Source organism: Anoplolepis gracilipes, chromosome 9 (genome assembly GCF_047496725.1).
Source record: "Anoplolepis gracilipes chromosome 9, ASM4749672v1, whole genome shotgun sequence".
NCBI lineage: Eukaryota > Metazoa > Arthropoda > Insecta > Hymenoptera > Formicidae > Anoplolepis > Anoplolepis gracilipes.
Genome location: NC_132978.1, coordinates 217501 through 244544, shown reverse-complemented (window position 1 = coordinate 244544; position 27044 = coordinate 217501). Strand labels below are relative to the sequence as shown.

The following is a 27044-nucleotide window of genomic DNA, read 5'->3' as shown; positions in this document are numbered from 1 at the left end:
ATCTGATCGTCATTACGGTTCCGATTCGCAGAGAGATATCCACGATTAATCATTTACCCTTTCACAAGCCATATCTAATACACGTATACCAGAAAGTTAAGAGAGTTATAACTTTTATAAAAATTGATACATCATATTTTACGGTTCAAATTAAAGCTTACGAATCAAAAATATATAAAAAATTATTGGATATTGACTTAAAAATTATTACACTTTTAATGAATTATTATAAAGTTTAAGACTTGATAAAAAAATTTCTTAATCGTAATTTAAACTTTGCACGAAAGTAAATTCTATAAATTGGTAAATTCTAAAAATAAACAAAAGTATATTAATAGTTTTGAGATCGTTATAAATACAAAGAAAATTTAAAAAAATATAATAAATTTAAAAACATTTTTAAGTGTAAAGAAATTGGCGCATTCAAATTTAAATAGTTAAATTATTTCTCAGTTTAATAATATTTAATTTAATAATTAAAGCTGCGACAATCAATTTATGAAAAAAATAATAGAGTACAAATCGTCGGTCGCAAAAAATATTCATACCTTCTATCACGATCCGAATGACGCGAGACTGACATGGCGATGCTGGAAATGAATACGACACCGTTTGTGAATACCAACATAGCGAGATAAGGCGAGACGAGAGAGAAAAAGACAAAGGGATAGAAAGAGAGAGAGAGAAAGAGAGAAAGAAAGAGAACGAGTTACTACGCCACCAAAGTGTGCATCGAGCCACAGATTACCGCAGTCATATACTCAGTTTTCAGGCTAACAGGTGAGCCTCCGTAACTTAATCTTTTTCTGCTCTCTGGCTATCTATCTTCCACACCTACTTGTGCGCTCACTCACTCACTCACTCACTCACTCACGTACGCACGCACGCACGCACATAGTGTATAGGACGACAGGCTCGATCGAGCTTTGGTGCTCAACTATACGTTTTACACGACGAGCATATTTACGCAAGAGACTCTATTACTTAGTAAAATTGATATCTTCTCGTTATAATAAATTAATATGTAAACACGATATAAATCAGTGAGAAGAAATAATATATCATCAATTTTTAATAACACATTTCTCTAGTGATGTTTTTATAAAAAACAACAAATGTGTGATAGATATTTTAAATATGTTCTTAAGATTATTGATCAAAAAAAGCAATTGATAAAAAATTTTGGAATTGATTCGGTACAAAAAAAAAAAATAAAGTTGTTAAAAAAATTAATATTTTCAACACAAATATGTCAATATTAATGATTATCGTTTACAGATAATAATTAACGGATTTTTAGACTTACATTATTTCTTAAAAAATCTCATTTAATTGTTTTTAGACTCAAAGAATATTGGATAATAATATATCACTAAATTAATAGTAATTGCTATAGTTTTTCAATTTATATATCTCGATTTATTATCACTGGATAACGTGAGAAAAGATTATAAAAATTCAAACTCATTCTGTAATCTTATTTTTTATCATAATCGATCACTTTGCGATTTATTCCGCTACAGATCGGAGCGGTATAATATGTTGAAGACGAATATTCGAGAAGTGAACTCGAAATATTAATCCCGAGAATATCTAAATATAAGCGGACGCTTCGAGAAATATCGCCATCGTATGATTACGTATTCATCGCTTTTTTTTTTATATCCGGCATCATCGATATAACACGTCGAGCATTAAATCTCTCTATATTAATTAAGGAGATATAAGACGCGAAAATGTCAAGCTTGTTCCTGCAGGATGCAATGCGGCCGTTTTACGACACAAGGAAAACATCGAAAGTACATAAATGAAACGGAACCCCGCGACAATTATCGTTGAAACTACGCCGTAACTCGGAAAAGCTCGGAAACAGATTCACGGAAATAGACAAAATAAATTCGACTATAGTCACACGAGTACAAGGATGCTTGCGATATATATAATATTTACTAGAATGATAAAAATATTGTTTCTTTTTTATAAACTTTTGATACATTTGCGATATTAAATTATATTTATATTATCACATACACTTTGAACAATAATTACAACATATCACTTACATAACGCATATTAATAATTTATATTCTTTTAAATTTATCGTTGCATCGATTACGGAACGATATCGTATCTTGAAAAAAGATGCAGTTCGTGATATTTGATACCGGATGGATAAAGCTATCGGGAGCTTATTAAATTTAAGCATGCCTGGATATTTGATAGCGAGCGAGTAAAAATATCGATGGCTTGATAAATTTATGAAAAATTTACTTCGCTTTCCTTTTCAAAAGGGAGAGAAAAGGGGGACGCGGCAAAAGAGAAGGCGAACGATTTCGACCGATAACTTTTGTATCGCGTCTTGCCCGAACATACACGGGGGATAATTCTTTGAAAGCAACCGACCGTACAGAAGAGGAGAGGAGAGGGGAGAAGCGGTGCGTCAGCTCCCGCCAGAAATAACGCGGATAAACTTAGATGGCCCTCCGTCCAAGAGACCAACCAAACCCGAAGACTCCGAAAGAGCCCGACTCGACGGGTCCTAATGAAACTGCTCGCGAGAATCTTGTTCAGGATCATATGCGTCCTTATCGTCATTTAATTCATTGGGAGATTTGTTAAAAGGACAAAGATTTGATTTTGCAAAAGTGCGCGTAAAAATGAGAAAAGGGGATATAATAAAGAAAGTTTTTTTATATATATAATATATATATAATATATAATTAATTTATTAAAGCTAATTAAAATAATATTCTTGTCGTCTTCTTTGCATTATATGTAGAATTTGTCTGCAAATGTATCTTTTTCTAATAAATGTCACTTAGATTCATCTACGAATTTCTCTATTTAAAAATCTAATTCATGAAGAAATAATGTACACAGAATATTATTTATTTAATCATGTACGTCGTGAGTAGGAAGTGCTTAATAAACGTCGCGAAAAGAGAGAGCGAGAGAGAAAGAGAGAGCTAATTAATACGGAGGTAGGAAAACTCGTTCGAGAGATTGTGGAGATGCGCGAGGGAAGAAAAAGCATGTCCACCTGCCCAATGGGCAGACGTCGGGACTGATAAATTTACAGTCCGTACACGGTCCTACGAACGCAGTTACCGCCGGAAATAAATCCATCCCCGTGTAAAAATAAAACTGGAACGAGGAGCCGCAGCATATGAGCCACTGACAGAGAGAAAGAGACCGGGCGACGTTATGATAAACTGTGCGCGAGCGAAGCAAAGGGAGCATCGTGAGAGAAGTGAAGAAGAGGCGAATTAGTGTGCGAGCGGAAAGTACCGTTTCGCGCGAACGCCGACCTGCGCGTTAACGATGAGAATGATACATTTATATAGGAATAAGAGCGAATTTTCGAAGCGCCGGCAACGGATCGTCGAGAGATATCTCGTGTATTTATAGCGAGCGTTTTGAAATATAAACTTTAAAGGAATATACGAGATAATATCGTGCAACTAAAAATATATAGAATTCGATAAAATTTTGATGTAACAATATATTATTTTGGTAAGAATGAGAATTTTCCAGATCAATTTTTATCGTCAAATAATATATTTGAGATAACACGTGATTTAATCCATAATCGAAAGATAAGACTTTCTCTCCATATCTCAATATACATATTACAGAAAGATAAGATTATCATCTTTGACATACACAAATGGTATAAATAAGAGAATTGTAAAATCAATGCTGGCTTCGTGACTAATGAGCATACTAATGCAGAAACGGCACTGTGACAAATCAAGCTCCGAGCCAACAGGAGATACAAGGAAGAGAGATAGAGGATGAGCGAAGATTAGGGGAAAGAAGAGTAGGGATATAGTAAGCGGATGAACTATCTCGGGTGAGGACATGACGCAAACACTAATGACTGCTGCATTAATCTAATCTGGTTCAGGGACCAATAATAACACATGAAAATGACACTCTATATTCTCCGGAGTCCGATTTCGAGACGCTCTTTCTCAGAAGCACCGTAAGGAACACCGGAAGAGAAAAGGAAAGGATGAGCACACCCAAGCATAAGGGGCCGTTATCTTAATTGCAAATAATAAAATCTATATAAAATCTCATTGTTGCAAAAAAATAATTTTTAATTCTTTACTAAAAAAATTTCGTATCTCAAAAATAACCTCTTTATGAATCTCAATTTTTTTTTTTTTTTTTTTTACACATTTTTAAGAAGTGAAAAAGCAATACAAAAGAAACATTTTAAAAATCTTTGATTAACCAATAAATTACATATGAATATTTATATCATTATTTTTCTTAATTTCGATTTTTTTTTTTTTTTATTTATATAAAATCATATAATGAACAAATGGATTATGCAATTTCTAATCTGTTTTGTTTTCCAGAGGAAATTGAGAGCAAATTAAACTAAGAGAGATGGCTATATCAATTCCAAAATTAATACAAAACAGCTGTATACCATATATCTGCATATTTTCCTACGCAAACAAATGATACATTAGTTTGCAAAGCAATGGCAGAACAATTGCGAACGGCAGCCAGAAACTTTTGAACACACGTGTATTTCCATAAACCGAATCCGTGCGTGTAAGAAGGTGGTTGAAGTAGCGCCTAAACTTTGTAAATCTTCCCCGATGCAACATAGTAATAGTTAAAGTGTAAAGTGACGTCATATCGCGCGAGCGAGGGCCGTCAAGTAGACGACCGTCGTAATTTCTGGACGGTTGCGTATCGCGCTTTTGATATTGTTCCAAGCGTAGGTAGGTAAGTGGCCTTCGTGGAACTCGCGAATATATGTACGCGTAGGATTATTATCGTTCACGGTTAATAATTATTTCTAGAAATTCGCCGTTCGACCGTTTAACGTTCAGAGAGTTTGCATCAAATGCTCGCGTTGTTATCGATGCTTAATATTTTCGCTAAAATATGAAAGCTATTTCTTAGCATATATAATATATACATATATATATATATATATATGCGGACGTTATTATTATAATTTTTACTGGTATAATAATGACTAACTCTAATAGTAAGAGAAGCGTACAATTGGGTTATTCGGGCATGTTGAAACGCGCAGTTACAATAACGCCATTAAACGTAATTAACTCTATTGTTGAAGGAAAGATTTGCATACATTACTCGACTTTATCGCTCTTTACCGCATAATAGTTGAATGGAATACAAAACTCGTTTTGCTACGGGTAAGATATATAAGCAATTTAAAACTCTCCGGATGAGAGGAGGCCGAAAAATTCTCGAAGCGTCGATCGACATGCACGATCTCGTGGTATGCGAAGCAAAAAATAGCACTATCGAAGATCTGATGTAATCTGCCTTGCCGTTGGAAAATTGCCGAGTAAAGAAACATTGTTTTTGCCTTATTGTGAGCGTGAATAGCGCCCAAAGTCCTCTTAATTAACCTTGCGGTTTCCGTAGACAAGCTTATGACATGAGGCGACCAACAATGGTCACTTAGCATATCTGCCTGGCACGTGTGATAACGAATCCAGGGAAACCATCGCTCGCACTGATTACAAGCAGCTTTCGTACGTTGCAACTGATAACGGGAAAATTACAACGTTATCGGAACACAAGCGGAATTCGTAAAAATATACAGCGACTCGATAGAGATCGATAACCGTAATGATTTTTTCATTTTCCGCAGCGCGTACGTGTTTCAGCTGCATAAATTATTACGTATACGTGTTTATAATCCAAACATAGTTTCCTTCGTACCTGTACGTTAGAGAAAGATGGAGAAAACTGTAGAGACTACCTGTTACATTTCCATCGAGGTCGAAAGTTGATCGTACACGGTACACGCGCACGCGTGTGTACACAACGGCGGCCCGACATGCGATGGATAGATTATGCAGCCGTGCACTTAGAAAGTTCCCCCTCGTCAGCGATTTTCCACGGTGAACAGAGGCAACGCGCGCGCCCGATCGGTTCTACGAAATGCGCGTGTACACGCCAAGGAAGCATCGACGTCGACTAAACTGACACCGATAAAGCTTAAACTTTGACGGAGCAAACAAATCGTGACACTAGCTTACGAAATCTCCACGTCGAGTCGATAAAATAAATCTCAAAAATCCACGGGAAAGATCTCTTTTGTTTGCATCGGCTAAATATTGTATTTTGTATATTTAATAAAAAATATGAACAAATTATTTTTTTTTTTTAAATTTTTATAATTTTTAAAATAATTATATATAATAATATATAATATATAACATTCACGATTTTATACGTAAATATATGTTATAAATATATCTTGACACATTGAATATTTATTAATGAAAAAATATTTTTCTAAAAACCATCTCGCTGAATTTAACCGTTCGATATTTAACGGATCACTATCGGACATTAATCAGCATAGTTTCAACTCGTACGACCTGCAATTCCGATGACGGCGAAAAGGTGCGTGGGCGCATCTCCCGTCCTTCTCATTGTTCATTAAAACCGGAGGGAACGACGTCGTAAACGCGTCCGCGAAACGTCGGAATGACCAGGATGCTGCAATTTCCATTCGAGCGTGTTAATGCAATACCGTCGCCGCCATCGTCACCCTCGTCGTCGAGGACGACAACGAGGACGACGATGCTGGGTGGCAACAGTCGTGAGAGAAGAACGGGGAGAGAGAGAGAGAGAGAGAGAGAGAACAATGTACAAACATACTCTTGCACGTGCAAATAACATTTATACTCAGAGAGAAAGAAAGAGAAAGAGAGAAAGAGAGAGAGAGAGAGAGAGAGAGAGAGAGAGAGAGAGAGAGAGAGAGAGAGAGAGAGAGAGAGAGAGAATAGGGAGGATTCTCGTAAACACCAGGCCGTAACTGTAAAACCCGTTTCCATCGCGTTTCGCTTACCTCGATCGAATTTCCGCGTATATCGTGCGAAAACATGTTGCGTGAGCATTAATTAAGATGTGAAACGGTATAGGTACTAAATTTAGTAACGTTTATCTTTACAATAGAAACTGTGTATTTTATTTCTATTTTGAGATATCGTACGTAAGAGGTTCTATTTTTTAAATATAGCGTTTATTGGATATTATTTTTTAATATTTATTTTCATTAATTTATTGACATAAATAGTAACAAGAAATTTTAATAAACCTTAATAATAGTGCCAATTGATTTCTATCTATTCTAAATTAATCATCATTCGTATTAGATGAAGGCTTTGCGCGGAACGATGCGGAAGTAAGAATTTTCCACGCGGAAACTCTGTCAAGTTGAATAGCGAATCGTGAATCTACATTACTCACGAAGACGAAGAGAACGGCGGGGAAAAAGAAGGCGAAGCAATTTAATTTTTCTCCCGTGCAAGGTTCTATATCGCGTCGGGAGAGGAAGACGCGACGTGTCGCGGTTTATTACATTTTTCCTCTCCTAGTCAATGAACTAATGGACCGTTGGAAATAGTGCCGAGGCTATAAGCCCCTATTCATCCTTGAAATAAAATCAGCACCATCTCGCCGGCTATGTCATCGCACTTCGATTCTTTCTGGTTTCCCGGTAAAAGAAAATTGAATAAAACGCATAACACAACAATTTATTACACATATTTTAGTAGAAAAAAATTTTTAATTAATTTCTGAAGAAATAGTTTAAAAACTAGTCGCATTCTTCGCATTTTTCATTTCAAGCAAAGATTTAGAAATCTCTAAAATAAAGGAGAGAAAAAATGGTACTTCAAAATTTGAATATTTCACATTATAAATATTTGCTAACTTTTTTGATAATTAATAATTTATAAATATTATACATATTACGGATATATGTGTTTATATATCGCATATTATTATATAATTATTAATTACTTATAATAATAATTCAATAACAAGAGCACTTCAACAAATTAACGTCAATATAAAAAATATAAATCAAAATATAATGCAAAAAAGTTATAAAGCAATTTATATAAGAGAGCTCTTTTACAAAATAATATCTACTAGAAAATTCTTTTTCGAAATTTTACGATTTAATCGTAAAGACTGACGCAGATTAGGCGCTTTACTTTTAACTATACTATAAAAGTATATAGCTAATTTTTATGTAGAATGTAATTATATATAAGCCTGTAGACCTGTTTAAGGAAAAATACAGCGCACTATGAGCTTACATATAATTACATGCGGCACAAAAATTAGCTGTATATCATCTTTATAGTTATAGCGTCCAGTTTAATACTTGAATAAAAATTATCTTATGATACAAGGTAAACGACTAGCAAAAAAACAATCTTTCCGCGATAAAATATTTTTATCGTCTTTCAACGATCGCATGAATTTCACACACGTGTATATATGTGCGTGACCGCAAGGCTTCTACAACAGGGAGAGAACTCGTCGATCACCTTGACGAATCGCTCGCGCGCTGACCTCGCGCTGATCGAGATCGCTTCTAAACCATCATCGATTCATATGAGAAATCCATCGGCACGATTTCCTGCAGATATTTCAACTTTCTAGTTAACCGGTCGACCTGCCGATACCCGCGCGGTATGCGCAGCGCGTTAAATCACGTCTCTTAAACGAGTCCCCCCCCCCCACCCACCTCCACCCCCTGCGATAAGAGGTGGCCATTGTACACGGCAAGAGAGTTGTTGTTTATATCCTTGCAACCCTGCCCTCGTATACTGCTAGTATAATACTACGGCCAGCATGCCTGTCGATCCTCTCGTGGGCTTTCTAGAAAATATCAAGCGACAATTAACTGCGAGAGGATATATAGTAGAGCGGGATATCGCCCCGAGGTCGTCGTGGCGAGAAATCCGCTATCGAGCGAAATTTTTTCACGCTCCCAAGACTTTCTAGTCGATTGATCCGCGGCGATTATCCTTTCGCACGCGTTAAGCCACGCAAAATTATTTTCATCGTAATTTCCGTCCGTGAATGCGCGCGAAGCAACCATTAAAGAAATTGCGAGCCATCTACGTAAGTGTGTGAAACGGAATAAAACATTTTACGATATAAATATAAGATTACATTAATTAAATTTATTTATTAAATACGCATATATTTTTATCGTGATTTATAGAAGCCACACTACGCAAAAAAATTAAAGGGCCATTTTCTTCCACATAAAAAAAGACCAATTTTCAAGTAGTTGCAACTTCCTTAAAAATAATCGGAATAAGATCAATAAAAAAGCGTTTGAAAGTTTGAAGTTTTCTAGTTTTAGAATCTTTAAATAAATTTCAATTCTTTCTATTCGTTACTAAATTACATTGTAAGAAAACGACATCCGTCGATTGAACAGATTTTCAAAAGTTTGTCCAAAAATACCGAGTTAAAAAAAATCCTAGCTCGATTTTGCTTTAATAATGAATAATTCGGCAAAAAAAAAATTATAGAACATTCGTTAAAAAAAGAAATTAAAGCTAAAACTCTGTTCTTTAACATCCTATTAATGAAATCGTGCTAGAATTTTTTTTTTAACTCAGCATTCTTGGACAAACTTTTGAAAAAATTTTTCATCGACGGACGTCGCTTTCTTACAATGCAATTTTGTAACGAATAGAACGAATTGAAATTTATTTAAAGATTCTAAAACTAGAAACTTCAAACTTTAAAAAGCTTTTTTATTGATCTTATTCCTATTATTTTTAAAGAAGTTGTAATTACTTGAAAATTGGCCTTTTTTATATGGAAGAAAGTGGCCCTTTAATTTTTTTTGCATAGTGTATTTGCTCATTAATGCGCAACAAAAGTATTATATTCGATAATGAAAGGAAATTTGCAAGATTCTTAGAAATGTTGCTTGAACTGACGCTTCAATTAATATTGGCTGTCCACTTGCTATCGCTGTTATTTATTTTACTTCCTACATCAGTCGACCTATACATTTGCAATATTACTCATCGACTTTTCGAACAACTGCCTCTTACGCATCGAACCATCGAGATTGAAATATTCCGAGTTACTTTAGGTGTTTCTTTTTTAAATCAAAGAAAAAGTCTACTACTGGAAATATTTTTTGGATTTTATATTAAGAAAAAGAGAAGTAACACGTTCGCTTCTTTCAAGAAGTGATTCTTGCAGAGAGTGCTTCTGACTGATGAGAGAAATCGAGAGCGTCTTTATTATCAGTACTTTGATCTGAATCGACCAGCGTTTGTCGATTCAGAACTTATTGCTCTTGCAGAGCAGAGTAAAAAGTATCATCGCGTCGAGAGTCGATGGACTGTCTCTAGTCGTCTCCGACTACCTGTCACTTCTATCCGAAACAATTATAACGTAATATCTCGCGTCTATCGTCGTCGAACGACAATAAATCCTGTATGGTTTGACTTTCCTTTCTCTACCTGCGCGAGCGTATTAAACTTTCGCAATACCGATTTGCACTCACGAGAGCTATCAAAGTAGGATATGTTATACTCACATCGCGTTTAAAGAATACCTTCCTTATAGATTCATATACAATAATAATTTTTCCAAAGATAAATATTATTTTTTTTATTGCAACATTTTGGACTCTTTATAAAACTTAAATTAAAAAAAAATTACCTTATATAATATTTATAAGACATGTGTAATTTTTAATTATAATATGAAAAAAAAAAAAAAAAAATAAATAAATATAAATATATCTGATCCTGTTTTTCTAAAGGAAAAAAATTGTTTTGACAACAACTAAAGGATAAATGTCCGAATAAGATTAAGTTTTGAAAAAAATATCAGGCAGAAAAACGTTATATTCGATCTAAAATATTATTCATAGATACAAAAAAATGTTTGCTGAATCTACAAAAGATAATGACAGAGATGCAACTAACAATGCAGCATATGTCGGATAGAACGCAAAATGGCCGAGCAAATCCTTGCCTTATAAGATGTCTAGATTACAGTGTACCATGCTACATAATCTGTAATCTGTACTGCATATACAGTATGTACATAGGCATAAATTGCAGAAATACTATCCTATCGTTCTCGTACAATACTGCATATCTTGCGTATTCCTGCGATTGATGTTATAGGACACGCTACTAAAAGAGACATTGAGCATTACGTTCAAAATCCGTACGAGTCCGGGGAGACAGGTAGTTACGAGAAGGGCTCCCACACAGTTTATACCGGGTGACCGATACATACGAGCGAATCGCGTGATCGTACTTCGGCTGGTATGCAGACAGACCGCGGTGGCGTGTTGTATTATTTTATAGAGGAGCGGGGAGAGAAAGAGAAAGACATGGATAGGGCGCAGACAATCGCGAGGGGAATCCTGACTATATATATATATATATATATATATATATATCTGTTCATATGTATGTACACACACACATACACACACATATATATTCAACGATAGCGGGGAGGGAGCGGTCGACCAGGTGGTAAAGCTACCCCATGATTTTCTGGCCGGCACAATCCCCTCTTCCAGGGGAAAGAGTCGAGTTTATATGTGTATATATATATATATATATATATATATACTACTCTCGTTCGTATGCACATATCGTGTACTCGACACGCGATCGAATCGCGCGCGTTTGTTAGCATTAAACTAGCAGATAAACGCACGCGTCGCTGACCGCACCCCGCGATATGCATCGCGCTCGTTACAATATCGATGGCGACTATCGATTCTAATCATTTCTTCTGTAGAATTGTCGCTTCTCTTGCCTCAACTTTAAACTTCAGATTTTTCAAACGAAATTTGCCTCGCACTCGTAATGTTGCGTGAAATTTTGCCATCCGCAATTACATTATTATTTAAAATATTTGACAAAAAATAAATAAAAAATTTAATTTAATTTGTTCACAAATATCAGAAAAATTATAGCATGTGTCTACTTATTGTTTAACAATTTAAAGAAAAATAAATCTTAAAAGATTCTATTAATTAATATTAATAGGAAAATTCTTTTCCATTTTTTTGTTTTTCTCAAAATTGTGAAATAACACATTATACATATACTTGTTTTAAAATTTTTTGACAAATTAAATTTCGCCTTCTGATTATAACTTTAAAAGAAAGAATATGCTGTTTTATCATTCTAATGCATCGCGTACATCTTACGGAATGTTTAAACCGTTAAAGCGAGTGAATTTTTGCTGACAGATTTTTTTATACTGTTTAATGCTCCAAGCATAAATTATTTTCAATAATTGTTTAACTTGTTCCTTTTTTATTCGTTTTGATACTGACATTATTCTAAATTATACATTCTTAATATTATCAGTTTATGTAACATATACATATAAATCAATAAATATTTTCGTTACATTCAGCGTTATAAATGTTATAGTCGCTATTACCTTTGATATTTTGCATTATAAATATTACAAATCTTTTGGCTTCATCCACGTATTTTGTTAATCGATCCGCAAAATCGATAAAAGAGAACATATTTTACAATTCCGCGTATACCATGAGATGTTGACACAAAGGATAATCATTATTCATAGCAAGCGGCAAAAACGAGCGAAGGACGACGCATGAATGACTCACGCACTGCCAAAACCAGTCAGACGCGTAATACATGTTGATTACGTATAATCGATGATGATACTGATAAACGATATTAATCGTTGCTTAATCTGCCATGCGTATACACATGTGAATGTGCACGTGTAGGTAAGTATGGTGTGCGCGGGAAAAGCTGAAGTGACGCGACTAGTCGTTCGAAAGTTACGAGCAGGGCTTTAAATCGCTTTTAAATCCGGCTGGCTGGTACCACAGGTTTAGATATATAAAGTCCAGCAACCACGTGACGTCCGACCTTTCGCAAATCGGTCCACGAATAGCGACTTTTCGCGCTAAAACCTGCCGAGGTATGCAGGAAGATTTGACACCTATTTAAAGGCAACGACTTGTGACATGATATCGTCTTTTATTTTACGACTTGCGTAAAATCGCGTTGCGATATTCTAAATACAAATTAATGCGATTCATTGTTATTGTTGCGTATGATGTTTGCGTATGATATTATGTAGACGTTATAAGGACGTTGTAAAAATATAAAATATAACATCAAGTGAAAAGGAACGTTTAAATGGAAAATAGCGTCATGAACATAACTACTTCATAGAACATCTAATACCATAACCGTGAAATAACACGATATGATGCAAAATTAAAACTGTCTTAAAAATTAAAATCAAAATTAAAATAGCTTTATAGATTAAAATCAATATAATCGCGTGAATTCAATTTTCAATATATTATAATAAATAAAAAAAATATCTTACATCCGCGTTTATATTTTTATTTATAATAAATAAATTTATAACAAATAAAAAATAAACACACAAATTAATTTCGTGTGTTTATAATACATATTAAAAGTAGTATCAAATTCTTACTTAAAAATCATGAGAGAATGTCTGATGCTACATCAATCGAAGTCTAAACGATCTTTTTAGTCGGCACTCGTATCGAGAGCATCGAGATCCGCGAAGAGCAAATCTTCCGTCAACCCGATGAATATTTTATATCCACGCTTCGAGCGTGGTTGATCAAACGCGTGTACCTAGTCGTCACAAATGCAGCGTGCGATTTTTCCACCCGGTGGAATCGCAAACCGTATATTCCGTTGCAAATCGCGTCGCACGTGACACTACAGACTGTACAGACCGCAAATGAAAAGTACTAATCGTGAGACTATTTTAATCTCATTAAGAAGAGACATACAAAAGTGTCGTTAATTAAATACGCAGCGGCACACAAGACAATTTAATTATCTACATCGCAATCAACCCTACGTGAGAAGAAAGTACGTACACCTTTGGTAATAATTTTAGTTACTTGACGATTTGGCACTGTCTACGCCAAATAGAAAGCCACGCAAGATCCCGCCGGTCCCAGAGAGCCGCGCGTGAGCAAAAAAAGCGTAAAACATTCGAGAGGAGAGGAAGGCGGGAGACGAAGAAGCGGAAAAGGAGAAAGAAGAGACCGAAGAGAAGTCGTGGTCGGAGGGTCGGTGCGCGCGCGATAATCCATTTGCTCCTTTCGTAGACCAACGGGACAAGGCATTCTATTTATATCCGCGAGAAACTCGCGCCTAATGTGTACACTAGTATTGTGCAACTTGCATCTTTTCCATAAGAAGTTTTATTGTGTCTGGTTCTAGGAAAAAAAAAAAAAAAAAAAAAAAAAAAAAGAGAGAAATATAAATGATGAAAAATATCGACCATTTTAATATCATCACTTTATTAGTTGCGAAATTAACATGAAAAATAAAATGATGAGTTTCGAATAATATAAATATTATTCTGCAATAAATTGCAATTAATAGTTTCGAAAGTATCGATTACGAAATGGAGGTATACAAGTATAATGTTAATATTTAATATTAATTGCATATATATGGTATACAGAAATTTCTTATCAGCTGTTTACTAAACAAGGAACGCACTTATAATTCTCTTCAAAAAATTTTACAGAAATTTTTTCCGATAATAAAGGTGTTGTATAACATTGCGTGATGATATCGAGAAACCTAAAAAAAGAGTAAAGGCAAGTTATAGCCCCGAGTGAAAAATCGCTCGCGCGTACAAATAATCCATTCATTTAACAATGCACGATTCGTGTTGCATTCAAGGCTGCTACATCGCGGATCAAAGAGCTTTTGCAGCAGAGAGCTGCCTCGTGAAGAAGAGTTGATCGTTTCGCCAAAGGGCGAGCACTTCAAAATAATCTATACCGTCTTTCTGTGCTTGCAACCACTCGTAGATTTCCTTTAAAAACTAGCTATGATGCTATTATTTTATAACTCGAGGCTCGCGCGTGAGAAGTCTGTTGAAATATACTATGATAATGACAGTTATAGGGTATACTCGGGTAAGATGGCCATAGTTTTTTAAAATGCAAAAAACATACTTTTATTTTTATTATTTTTTTAATAGTGTTTGGCATATTATCTTCACTGAAGCTTAAATTACGTAATTTTATCGAAATTGAAAGGAAAATATTTAATAGAAATTTTATATTATCAAAATAGTACAACATAAAGCATTGGCCATCTCAAGCAACTTTTAAGGAAAAGATGACCATAGTGACGGAAAGATGGCCATAATATTTATAAAAAAAAAATAGTGAAAACGAAAATAAAAACTATAGATTATACAACAATTTACATATCTTTATAATATGTCTAACGTCGATTACAATAGCTTAACTGTAAGTTATTCGACGTTATAACAGACGACGTTTTAGTGGACAAATGAAAAACTTTGCAGGTAGTCAAAAGTAAAAATATGATATAAGATAATATCGTTATTTCGAATAATGTATGCACGTAAACTACTGTAAATATCGATTATCTTTGATAATGTCTAGAAAAGCGCACTATGTAGCGATTACTGAAAAAATTACAGCCTATGGCCATCATACCCTAGTTTACCCTATTATAAAAATAGTTTGTGTAAAAAAAATTGAAAGATATATGTAAGAAAAATCGTATCAACCTCTTTCACAAGTGACATTGTTGAATAATTAAAATATTGATAAAAATTCGCCTATAAAAAATAGAATGTAAAATACGATTGCATACTCGATCAAAGATCGTAAAAAACGCATTTTTACATGGGCATAAAATTGACATATTATTTTACTTTTCACATTAATTTCGCAATAAAATGATATGAAAATAATCGCTACTTGTCGTCCTTTATATTACTTTCTTCCAAAAGTCAGATACACAATGAAATACTTATGGAAAGCGATACAAGTTGCAATAAAATCGCGCATTTCGCGCTGTTTTCCGACATTGCCGGCTTTCGTTCTTCAGCGCGATAAGATAGAATCGAGAGATATACGCGATATCGTTCGTAGAAGTTGCATTCTTCGGAGGATTTGAATATCGAATTTATCGAAATACATACGCCGATATATTACCGGGGCTATCGGTTTTTTTCAGACCCGCTCACTCGAGGAAGAGAAACGAGTCGACCAGCATCCATAGCAGAAGCGAGAGAAGCGGAATAGAAAGAGAGATACAACTTGCACCTGCTGACTTGCTACAGAAGTAGCTTTCCACTAAACTGTACGTCACTTCGGAGTCGGCCCTTATCAATTAAAAATTGCCGATACATTGCATCAGCCATCTTAAATTACAACGCAGCAAACGAGAAAATAAATCAAGATGCCGCTCGCGCAATTTATATTCGAACGAATTGAGAGCGGAATGAAGAGATACGACAGATAACTCCGTTATTCGTTCAATACACAGCTGGTATCTTTTGACATGAGAAACTTTTCAAAAAGATGATATACTAGCGCTGCTTTGACTAAGTTTTGATTTTGACAGCTGCGATATTACACGGTTCTCTTCGGTTTATACATGTAATAGTTTCAATGGTAAAAAAAAGAAAAAAAAAAAAAAGAAAAAAAAAAGTTATTTCAGGGATACAAACTGCGGGAAAGTTTTCTTTGATCGTTTCCGACGTCGCAATTTCCGGCTCGAACATTGCATTGTAAATTCTAAAAAGAAAACAAGTTCGAAGAAGGCAGTTTGCGTAAAAATTTCATACATAAGCTCTTTTCAACGGAAGAGTTTTTAATATTCTTGTTATATCATGACGGAAAAATTTATAATTCTGCTGCTCGACGCGTGACAAACGTAACTGCGATCGGGAACCGCGGTGGTCGCACTCGAGACGCTGTTTGTAGAAAGTGGAAGCGAATCGCAAATGTTAGCACAATTGGTTGCGGCGCCATATTCGTTGCGGAAAATAGAGAAACGCGCGCGAGACGAATATTAAAATATCACGTAGCTCGATGCACATTCTCTCTTCACATGGCGGCAATTTTTCTTCGATATTCTCGAGAATCGGATATTCACAACCGGTTGATGTACAAGTCGAATTACACAACATGATACAAGCGTAAGAGAAAAAAACAAATGTTGACAACATTTTAATATCACGATGCTTTTACATAAATGTAATGTTTTACTTTGTTCAGGCACTGACGTTCGAATTTACAAGACTGCTCTTATATCGCAAGATAAGAGTTTATATATGCAAATGCGCTGTCCCTCTTATTAAAATAGATTTGCCAACGCGATATTTTATCCATCTACGAGCAATAATCGGGAATAAACTTCGATATGCCGTCGATCTTTAAGCGCGGAGCCTATTTTCAAACAATTGCGTCATCGACTCAAAACGATTCGCGATGAGATCGGATCTATCTCTAAAGAGGAAATTGCTAGTTATTGGTGAAACACGGAAAACATTCTTATCGCAGCCGTAATTATCAACTTCTCACAGGCCGCTTGACGACGATATATAGATACATACAATCATCGTCGCGTTTATCTTCAAATTGTAAACAAAAGACATGCAATATTTATAGATCATCACATGAATAATACAAACACGTGGTTTTCAATAACCAAGAGTCGTTATTCAATGTCATCAATTCGCATCGAATGTGACTAGTGGATGGGCGAAATTAAGTATGGTACGACAAGCATTTTATTTTTAATAAAGAGAGCAAAAAAGAGAGAGTGCGTAACAAACTCACAAAGATCAAAGGAATCAAGAATCTCTTGATTGCGAGCTCCCAATCAAACTATGATGGCGTGTGAAAGTAACATCGCGACGCGAACAGCTTTAAAAGGGCTCGAAGAGAAATTTCATTACAGTTTGAGGAAAAACTCGATATTTTAATTTTTAAGATCATACAATTTCAGAACACGTTCGAATTCGCTGAATGCAATGCAATTTTTTTATAGAGATAACATTTGTTTAGAAACACAATATCTCCATGATATGGACAGTAAACAATCTTGACAATCATATTTTGCCTTCGAAATATTATCCGCAGATATCAATATATATGAAAAATGTTATCAAATGTAGAGGAAGTAGATAAATTTTAAATGTAATAAAATATCTTGCAAAGATAATGATATCTTGTACAATGTAATTATTAATTAATTATATATGAATTATTTATCCGCGCTATTTGCATTAAATTTCTTTGACTAATTATGTAGCAATATATTTCTCCCTTATTATCACTAGCAACGTACAATATTTTTAATGAAAACAGTGACTGAAATATCTACATATGCGATGTACTGATAATATAAATACATTTTGACAGCTCATTGAATTGGAGCATCCCCATGTGTACTTATAACTTACATCTGATTGCTCGTCCGTCGCGATAACGCGGTGAATTATCCGATTAAATTTACGTAACGGTATATCGGCGCAAAACATATTTTCGCTAATATGTCAACATATTCGGTATTTTCTTTTCACGTTTGTTAACCGATATAGTGGAAGAGATCATGTCGGAATTCATCGTTACACGCGCGAAACTAACGTGGCAATTTCAGATTACACGAATTATTCAAAGCTGATTTATACGGTTTTACCACCTGGCAAATATCGTGAAAGTTTAAGAAAACGATTCGGGAAACTTAATGTAACGCAATAATTCCACGAATTAATCGCTGCTATCGCCATGACAAGATTAAGTAGAGAGTAAAAATTAATTGATGTAATCCATCTTTAAGAGAAACAATCTTTTTCCATTAGATAAGATCGACAAGAACGTCGATACCAAGCATGACTTTAATTCCAAACTTGTATCTTCCGAGATATAATCTGTTTTTTTTTTTTATTGCCTAAACTTGTGATATTTTGCTTATTATCAAAGTATAGTATTTCTTAAGCCGTATTTGTATAAATTATATTTTAATAATTTATAATTTATTATCACATATTTCATATACTGTAATTATTATCAGAATCATCCTATTTTATAAAATTAAAGAAAAATTAATATAGATAAAATGTTAAATCTTTTTATCACACTTTTTTATATTTTTATATTTTATTCTACATTTCTCAGAGTATGACATAATATTAACCCTGGAACACACTTAAACACTTGCATAATTTCGACAAGCATTACTGCTTAAAAAAAAAAAAAAATTATTTAAGACTGTATTATACATTAAAATTCAAATAAAAATAATGAAAGAAAATTATACACTTAAATTCTAAACTTTCTCTAGAGTGTTTTCAATCTCGGTTAATGTTCCAGAATTAATCTCATTGTCAGTCACTTTTGTAAAATGTAGACGTAAAAGACGAGATAAACCGTTGAGCAAAACTTGTGGAAACACACCGAGAGAATGAAAGAGATGACGATGACTTCGTCGCGCTGACGTTTGAGTTCTAGGCGCTTGGTCAGGTGCGCGCCAAGCGCATAGTAAAGACTCGTAAACAATGGTAGAGATGATCGTGCGCAGCTGTTTGCGCGAGGAGTGCACGCGTGTGTGTCGCTCCGAGTCTGACGGTGGCAAATATGCGAGGAGAAAAATTACATAGTGATACATCTCTGTTTTTCTCAGCTTAGAGAGAGAAAGAGAGAGAGAGAGAGAGAGAGAGAGAGAGAGAGAAAGAGAGAGAGAGAGAGAAAGAGAGGGAAAGAGAGAGAGAAAGCAAAAAGAGCTGTGGCAGTGTACACAGACAGAGTGCGCGAGTTTACAGAGACCACTTTCGCGTTATGCATTTATAATTGTCGACGGCGAGCGGCGAAGGGCCAGAGACTCTCATACACACGTACACACGTACACACGCACGCACGCACGCACGCACGCACGCACACAGGCACAATAAAAAGAGAAACTCACTCCAGAAATAATGCACAGTATCCATCCAAGCCGCGGTGGCGAAGGTGGGACGTTGCTTCCTTCTGAGTTTATCGAAGCGAGCTTAGCAGCGATCGTACAATAAAACGATACAGAATGTCACGTTCCCTCCACGCGACGATGCTGACCTCGTCGTCGTGGTTGTCGTGGTTGTGGTTGTCGTCGTCGTCGTCGTCGTCGTACCTCGCGACGACGACAATACACTCTACTAACACTCTCGTCGTCGACGACGAGTTTGCTTTCACCGTTTTTTTCGCGGTTCACGTCGTCTTCGCGGATTCACGTTAGTCTCGTCGCACGAGAGGGTTAACCGAGAGGACCTTCCTATCCTCTTCTCACACTCCGTGAAACATTCGCCGACCTCCTCTCAACGACAGATCGCGTCGCGACACTTAGCGCGTACATTACCCCACGCACGCTTTTCCCGCGTTCGTTCCTCCGTCTCTACGCACGCATACGCACGATACGAGAGTCAGATGGACGGATGAAAGCGAAACGGAGGAATGAAAAGGATGAGAAGAACGTAAGCGCGCCAAATTGTGGTGGTGAAGCGATTTTTTTACGAAATACAGGACGGATGACGGTAGACACGAGAAAGATGTACACTTGGCTCGCGATATCACGTCTAGAAGAGGAGATAATCACGCCGGTAAACCCGCGGTATATCAACTTGGCGCGTCGCGACCAACACGACGATATGCGTCGCGTGCATTCGCGTGCGCGCGCGCTTGACACTTTTCAAAACAATATACAACCGACACACCAACCAGAGCGCACGTCTCACCCCGTATGTATGCTCGAGCTTCAAGCGTTTTCTCGCGCCACCGCCGCGGCTCCCTATCCGTCTCTGTCTCTGTCTCTCGCTATCGCCTCCCCCTCCCTCCAACAACCTATCAGTCCCCCGTCTTTATCTTCTCTCTCTCTCTCTCTCTCTCTCTCGCTACCCCTCTCCCTACCTTCTTCTCTTCCAGCCAACGGCGGTTTTTCCGCACGCACACGCCGCCGCGGATCAATAATTCACCATACGAATTCACCAGAAAGCGGGCGAGCGGGCGAGCGAGCGAACGGGTGAGAGCGCGAGCGGACGACGAGCGTGAGCCAACGACACGAGCGTGCGGACAGGCTGGCGGACAAGCGACTAGGAGGCGGTGAGCAGCACGCGTTTCTGTCACGGCGCTGCCCCGCTCGCGCGCCCCGAAACAACGAGGAAACGCGCACGCAGGCTCACACCACCGCGACGACCGCGAGAGGAGAGAGTCACCCTAACCTCCACGTCTGGGCCGCGTCTCGCGCCGGGTCGGATCGGATCGCGTTGCGTTGCGTTGCGTTGCGTTGCGTTGCGTTGCCTTGCGTTGAACTGCGCTGCGCTTGTGCGCGCGATTCCGACGAGGAGCGAGGAACCTTGTCTCTCTCGTAGATGCACGTTCCGGACGCACAGCTGACACGACGCGCACTCGACGTAAACGCGCGACAAGTCGAGATGCGGAGATCGGACTGTTTCGAATCCTCGATCCTCCAATTCGCGGATGCTTGACGTAAACAGCCCTCTACCGGAACGCACACACGGGTTGAGAGTAGAGAGCACCTTTAACACGGCCAACTTCGCGCCGGTAGATGGTTTTTTCGTCACCGTTCTCTCTCATCTCTCATTCTCTCTCTCTCTCACTCTTTCACACTCTTTCCGAGGGTCGCGCGATTTCCTTCGTTTACTCGCGCATCGTTTTTCATTTAAATTTGAAAATGACAAAACTAGTAAAACGCAGGGACGCCCTTGACTGGCCGGAAATGTCGCACGAGCTTGGGACAAGCAAGTTGAACGTGCGAGAATATCGGTCGCACAACGGATAATAACGGCGTCTCTCGCGTTCACTTGCTCGTTCGCTCGCTGAAAACACTCTCACGCAGTACACGCATACTCTGTGTCTTTCTCTCTCTCTCTCTCTCTCTCTCTCTCTCTCTCTCTCTCTCTCTTACACGCAACATTACACACACATACGGTGTCTCTCGCTCCCTCTGTCTCGCTCTCTTTCGTCCATCTATGACTCACTCACTCACTCACTCACTCACTCACTCACTCACTCACTCACTCACTCACTCACTCACTCACTCGCTCACTCGCTCACTCGCTCACTCACTCACTCACTCACTCGCTCACTCACTCACTCTCTCTCTCTTTCTTTCTTTCTCTCTCTCTCTCTCTCTCTCTCTCTCTCTCTCTCTCTCTCCGCAGATAATATCGTCGCTGCGGTCGGATTCGTTCCTTGCGCGGGCCCGTTGCGAGACGACGCCACCGTCAGGACAACACGGGCGTGGACGCCGCGCACTTTCGCGAACGGCGTTTCAGCATTATTTTGTATCGTGTACTTACCACTAGGCGAGCTGTGTGACGTGGCGGCGCACGCACGAGCACGAGGATGGCCTTTATTGTTGCGAACGAAATTCACACGGTGTTATATTAGCGCGCGAGACTGTGCACCACGGTAAATACGAGAACGGTCACCACTCTTGTTTTTGGTATGCCAGGAATGGCACAAAGAATCTGGACAACGCACACGCCTGCTGCGCAGCCGGTCTGCGCACACGCTGACACCGCTTACGCGGTCGCGGGAGAAACCAGAATCACGAACGCGGCCGAGGTGGCCCGAGCTAACCCGAAGCTACGTCTCGCTATCTCCCACTCTGCTCCTGTCGAGAGCTCTCCCCCACCCTCGCTGCTCCACCATTAACTATCCCCCGTACCCCGCGCTACGAATCAGTCGCGTCACGCACGTAATGGAGGTAGGATGTTGGAGAGTTTGCTCGCGCGCTCTCTCTCTCTCTCTCTCTCTCTCTCTCCCTCTCTCTCTCTCTTTCTCTCTTCAGGAAATGAGGAGCACTTGTTGAATTTCAGGGGTTGCGTTTTAGGCTTTACAAACGAAAGCGGTAATAAATGAAAATGTAGCGTTGAACATTCTAGTTTGAAGAGAAACCTCGTACATTAATTATTTAATTTACTTTTTTCATGCATATTGAATGATGATGTATAATTATATAAGATTAATGTTGATAGCGTGGAAAAATATAGATTTTTTATTTATTTATTCATTTTATAAATATATTTTTTATTAAATTGCAAAGTAAGAGGCTCTGTATTATTAATAAAATGGGAGATAAAAAGGCAATAGGAGCCAAGCTCAGTAATTATGGAGCAGTTCTTATTTATAAAAACTTTAATTGACATTATTAAAATCTAAGCTACATACATCATTAAAATTGCATCGATGTGTACAATCATGAACGAATGTTTCTACATTGTAGATAACATATCAAAAATTTGACATTCAGAAAGTACTAGGATATCATAATAATTGTTTTTAATTGTCAACTGCCGGTCTTCAACATACGCTTTAGTAGAAACATTATATCCAGAGAGTCTTGTTAAATTTGTAGTGATACTAATAAAACCGCATGAATCGAGGGTAAATATATGCGTTATTTCACTGTAACAACATTACACAACTTAATTTATATATCTATATATATATTAACGTAATAGTTTATTAATTATGCACTGCAGAAATACAGAATCACATCCCCCGGCCTACAAACTAGGGAAGAGACAGTATATTTATATATATCTGGATTATGATTGGCGTTGATAATTTATTCACACAGAAAACTTTTCACGACTGTGTGCGATTATTCTTGATATTAACTTAATGTATTTGCGCTGAAAAGGGCCAAAAAATTTGCCGAAACGCGTTTGTTCATGATTGTACGTTCATCATTGCACACATCGATGCAATTTTAATGATGTATGTAGCATTGATTTTAACAATTAAAGTTTTCATAAATAAGAAGATGCTCCATAATTACTGAGCTTGGCTCCTATTCCCTTTTTATCCCCCATTTTATTTTTTATTATATTTAGCGTTTATGTAATAATCTATAACGTTACCATCTCTTTTTATCTAGTTTTTGCACACTTATATATTTTTAATTTGTTGTTACATGCTTGTATTGAATATCGAAAGAGCTCTTTTACCGGAAGAGAGAGGGGAAATGCGTATTTTAAAAGCCTAATGTTACAAAGAAAGAGCTAAATTAAGTACATAGTATTGAAATGTTTCTAGCAATTTCTTTGAAATTCACATTCTACATTTATTTCAAGATGTAGAAATGCATTCAAAACGTCACTCGCTTACGTTTCATTTTTTTATGCATAGAAGAAAATAATTTTATGCATACAATACAATGGTATGCGTATTTTATATTTTATATAAGATAGGCTCCTAACAAACATAAATACTGTATTTATATCTGTCATCAAAGATACACAAAAAACAGAAAGCAAAATCAATCGATCACAATAGTGAGTATTTTTTTCAATATAATCTTTTTAATAATGCCTGATTGTGATTGATTAATTTGCTTATTGTTTACTATTTAACTTTTTTCGTCATTCGAAATTCAAATGCGATTTTAAAACGCATAACAGTTAGGTGAATAACTTTAAAATTTTTTTTCTGTAAAATTAAACACTTTATAAAAGTTCAAATTTTTATATCGTGCATGTAATGTTAGAATTATTAAAATTCTATGTCCATCCGTAAATTTCAATTTAGTAACATAAATCGGCTATTACAAGGTTTGTCTGTACGAAGAATTGTCTTTAGAAAAATATCGAAAATATTTTGATGCCGCCTACATTGTTCCTCCTTTTTATAAGAATATTTATTGTTAATTAAAATTGTTAAATAAAAGATCAACAGTAGCAAAAGAGAAAATCGAAGTAGAAATGGTCAAACTTGCCATGATGAATACATCTGTCGACAAAGCAATCAGTTAATGGTTATATTGAGTGAATGACTCTCGTTGGTTATTTTGTGATGCCTCTTTTCATTTGTATAATATTTATTGAACTCCAATAGTTCGGTTAAACTTTTTAAGGCTACTTTAAAGTAGGACTCTTGACCTTGGTGTAAATTCTTAAAAGACCAATTAAGATTATTCGAGAAATAATTTGCTTTAAAACACCTATAAAAGCGTCTTTTTACAGATTTTTCTAGAGAAGGTGCATTTTGGATTCTTTTAGAATTTTACATACATATATTTCAATGTAATAAATCATATTAATGAACAAATGTTCATTAATGATTGAAGAAATTACATGTGTTGTATAAGTTTATATAAAATATATTTATTATTTTTTAAAAAAAAAAAAAAAAAAAAAAAAAAAAAAAAAAAAACTTTTCTCTAATTTATATTTGAGATAAAAATACAGAACGTAAGTACGAAAAAAGATTATAATTTTCAAGATGACAGTACTTCAAGTTCAAATTTCGCATTTTTAAATGTGTGATAATTTATTTTTACATGTGTAAAAAAATATTTGTAAAAAAATGGTGAATTTTTAAAATTTAAATTTTTTCTCTCTTTCTCAAATCATGTTTTGATAAAGTGTGCAAAGTTCACAAATTGATCAATTGGCTTTTGAAATATAATGCACACCAACTTAAGAAAAGTTTTGAGAAAAACGACTTTGGAATTTCAAGAAAACCATTTGATTTTAAGATATTACATGAAAATGGATGAAGAAATTTAATTTTAATTTTTTACTTTTTTTGTTAAAAGATATTTATATAAATTTTATTCAAATGATCAATATCTTTATCCCTATTTTTCTCTTTTTTCTCTGTCTCTTATTTTTTTAAACATTTTCTTTGACATTAGGGCGCGCAGAAAGAATTATAGGTACATTTTTCTTTATTTATACAAGTTATATACATACACATACATATATATGGATTTAAATCCTCAATTATTTAACTTTTAATATGGAAAATATTTTTAATTTTCGCACATGTTTTATTATATTTTCCTTTCATATGATTATGTAGTATATTTGTATGTTTTTACATGTATGTGTTACATTTTTACAAATCTCTATTTCACTTGTTGAAAAGGGTTTTTTGTTTCTATAAAATCGTTTGTTCGATATGATGTAACCCAAAAACAAACAGATGGTATTTCAAAAATGCTGCGCGATATACAATAGCGCAGTATCGCAAAATGGAAAACGCCGCAGATTAATAACGACAATGTCAAACAGTTCGCTCTCGCAAACCGAAACACGGTACGCGCGTACGAAAATAATGCCCGGAGCTGTTAACTTTTGCGACTGGCACAAAGGCCCGGTCGTAATTAATGCCTTTAAACGTTTGCCGCGCAATGAGCTCCTTTTGTCAGTCGGTTGCATTGTGCCGCACAAAAGTTTACAAACGGGCCAGGGTTATAGCAGCGCGACATGGTAAAGCGCGACGCGATGCACCGCCGAGCTAATACGAGAGTTTTCAACGCGTTCTACGTCGCACAACCGGACTCCGATTTCGTACAACCGTGCCTCTTTAAATACTTAATTACGTTAATGCCCGAATCTCTGCCATGCAAACTTTGCTTTCGCGATGCATCGCGGAAACGCACCCGTCGCTTCGTTTAATTGTGAGCCGCAACCTTTCGCGATATAATCCCCGCGATTACAAAGCATCACGAGCAGCTTTTACCACAATGCGTACTTTGTTTTGATTATAAATAGAAAAATGCTAACATTTCTATATTCGATGCGAAACGGAGCTTAATGTGGTAATTTTCATTTTAATTTATATCGAAGCTGGCGATCTCTCTACAGCTATGTTAAATTATTATGTGTCAGAAGCAAAAAATTAAATAATTTTTTTTTGTAACTTAAACTTGGATTAACTGTTATAAATTATTTGTTTAGTTGTCAGAAAGTCCATTTTCGCTAAAGATATAGAAAATGGAAAAGAAAGCTTTACATGAGTGGTGGCAAAAATTTGAAACAAACAAATAATTTCAATGTATGACGCAATAAAATATTTTCTCGATAATATAATTATAATTCAGACAATGAGAAGAATATCGATATTTTTATTGAATGAAGTTTTATTGAACAGCTTTAGAATAAAGTCGTGTAATGTTAATTACATAAATGTGAAAAAATTATTCATTTGACTATTCGCGTTTCTCACGTTACAGTTTTAGAAGAATAAAATATGTAAATAATTCGTTTTAATATCCGCGGCATTTCTATCGACTTTTTCGATCGCTATCTTGATTCCGACGCAAAAAGCTACATTTGCTGACACACACTATATTTGCGGTATCGGAAATCGCAACTACATGTGTTCGACGATAAAAGGCTGGTTACCTAGTGCGGATCATTGTTCCCTCTACGTCGCAAACTCGAGAGCGTTGCGACAACTAGATAACGATAGAAATTCCGCTAAACACTTAATTTTCAAAGCCATCGTGCCACGCCAACAACACGCGTTTCCTAACGGTAATTAGAAGAGCGAGAGCTTTAATAGGTGGGAAAAAGCGATCGAGAGAGAGAGAGAGAGAGAGAGAGAGAGAGAGAGAGAGAGA

The 27044-nt window shown here is 36.3% G+C and overlaps 1 protein-coding gene and 1 pseudogene across 11 annotated transcripts in view; both read right to left on the bottom strand.

The window, feature by feature from the left end:
- Scalloped (TEA domain transcription factor 1 homolog scalloped) overlaps positions 1-22152 on the bottom strand; it is a 160016-nt gene extending 137864 nt beyond the window's left edge. For 3 of the 11 annotated variants that reach the window (XM_072899244.1, XM_072899241.1, XM_072899247.1), the window contains exon 1: positions 19602-20473. Coding sequence is in view for 2 of the 11 variants with exons in the window: in XM_072899247.1 (XP_072755348.1) it covers positions 19602-19626 (25 nt within the window). In the remaining 9 variants the exon portion in view is untranslated. Of the gene's footprint in view, positions 1-5761; positions 6690-19601; positions 20478-21987 lie in introns of those variants that run through there. The other 8 variants (XM_072899240.1, XM_072899236.1, XM_072899235.1 and 5 more) reach the window with 6 other exon arrangements.
- On the bottom strand, positions 19791-22232 carry LOC140669431 (uncharacterized; annotated as a pseudogene).
- Between the last annotated feature and the right edge of the window lie 4812 nt (positions 22233-27044).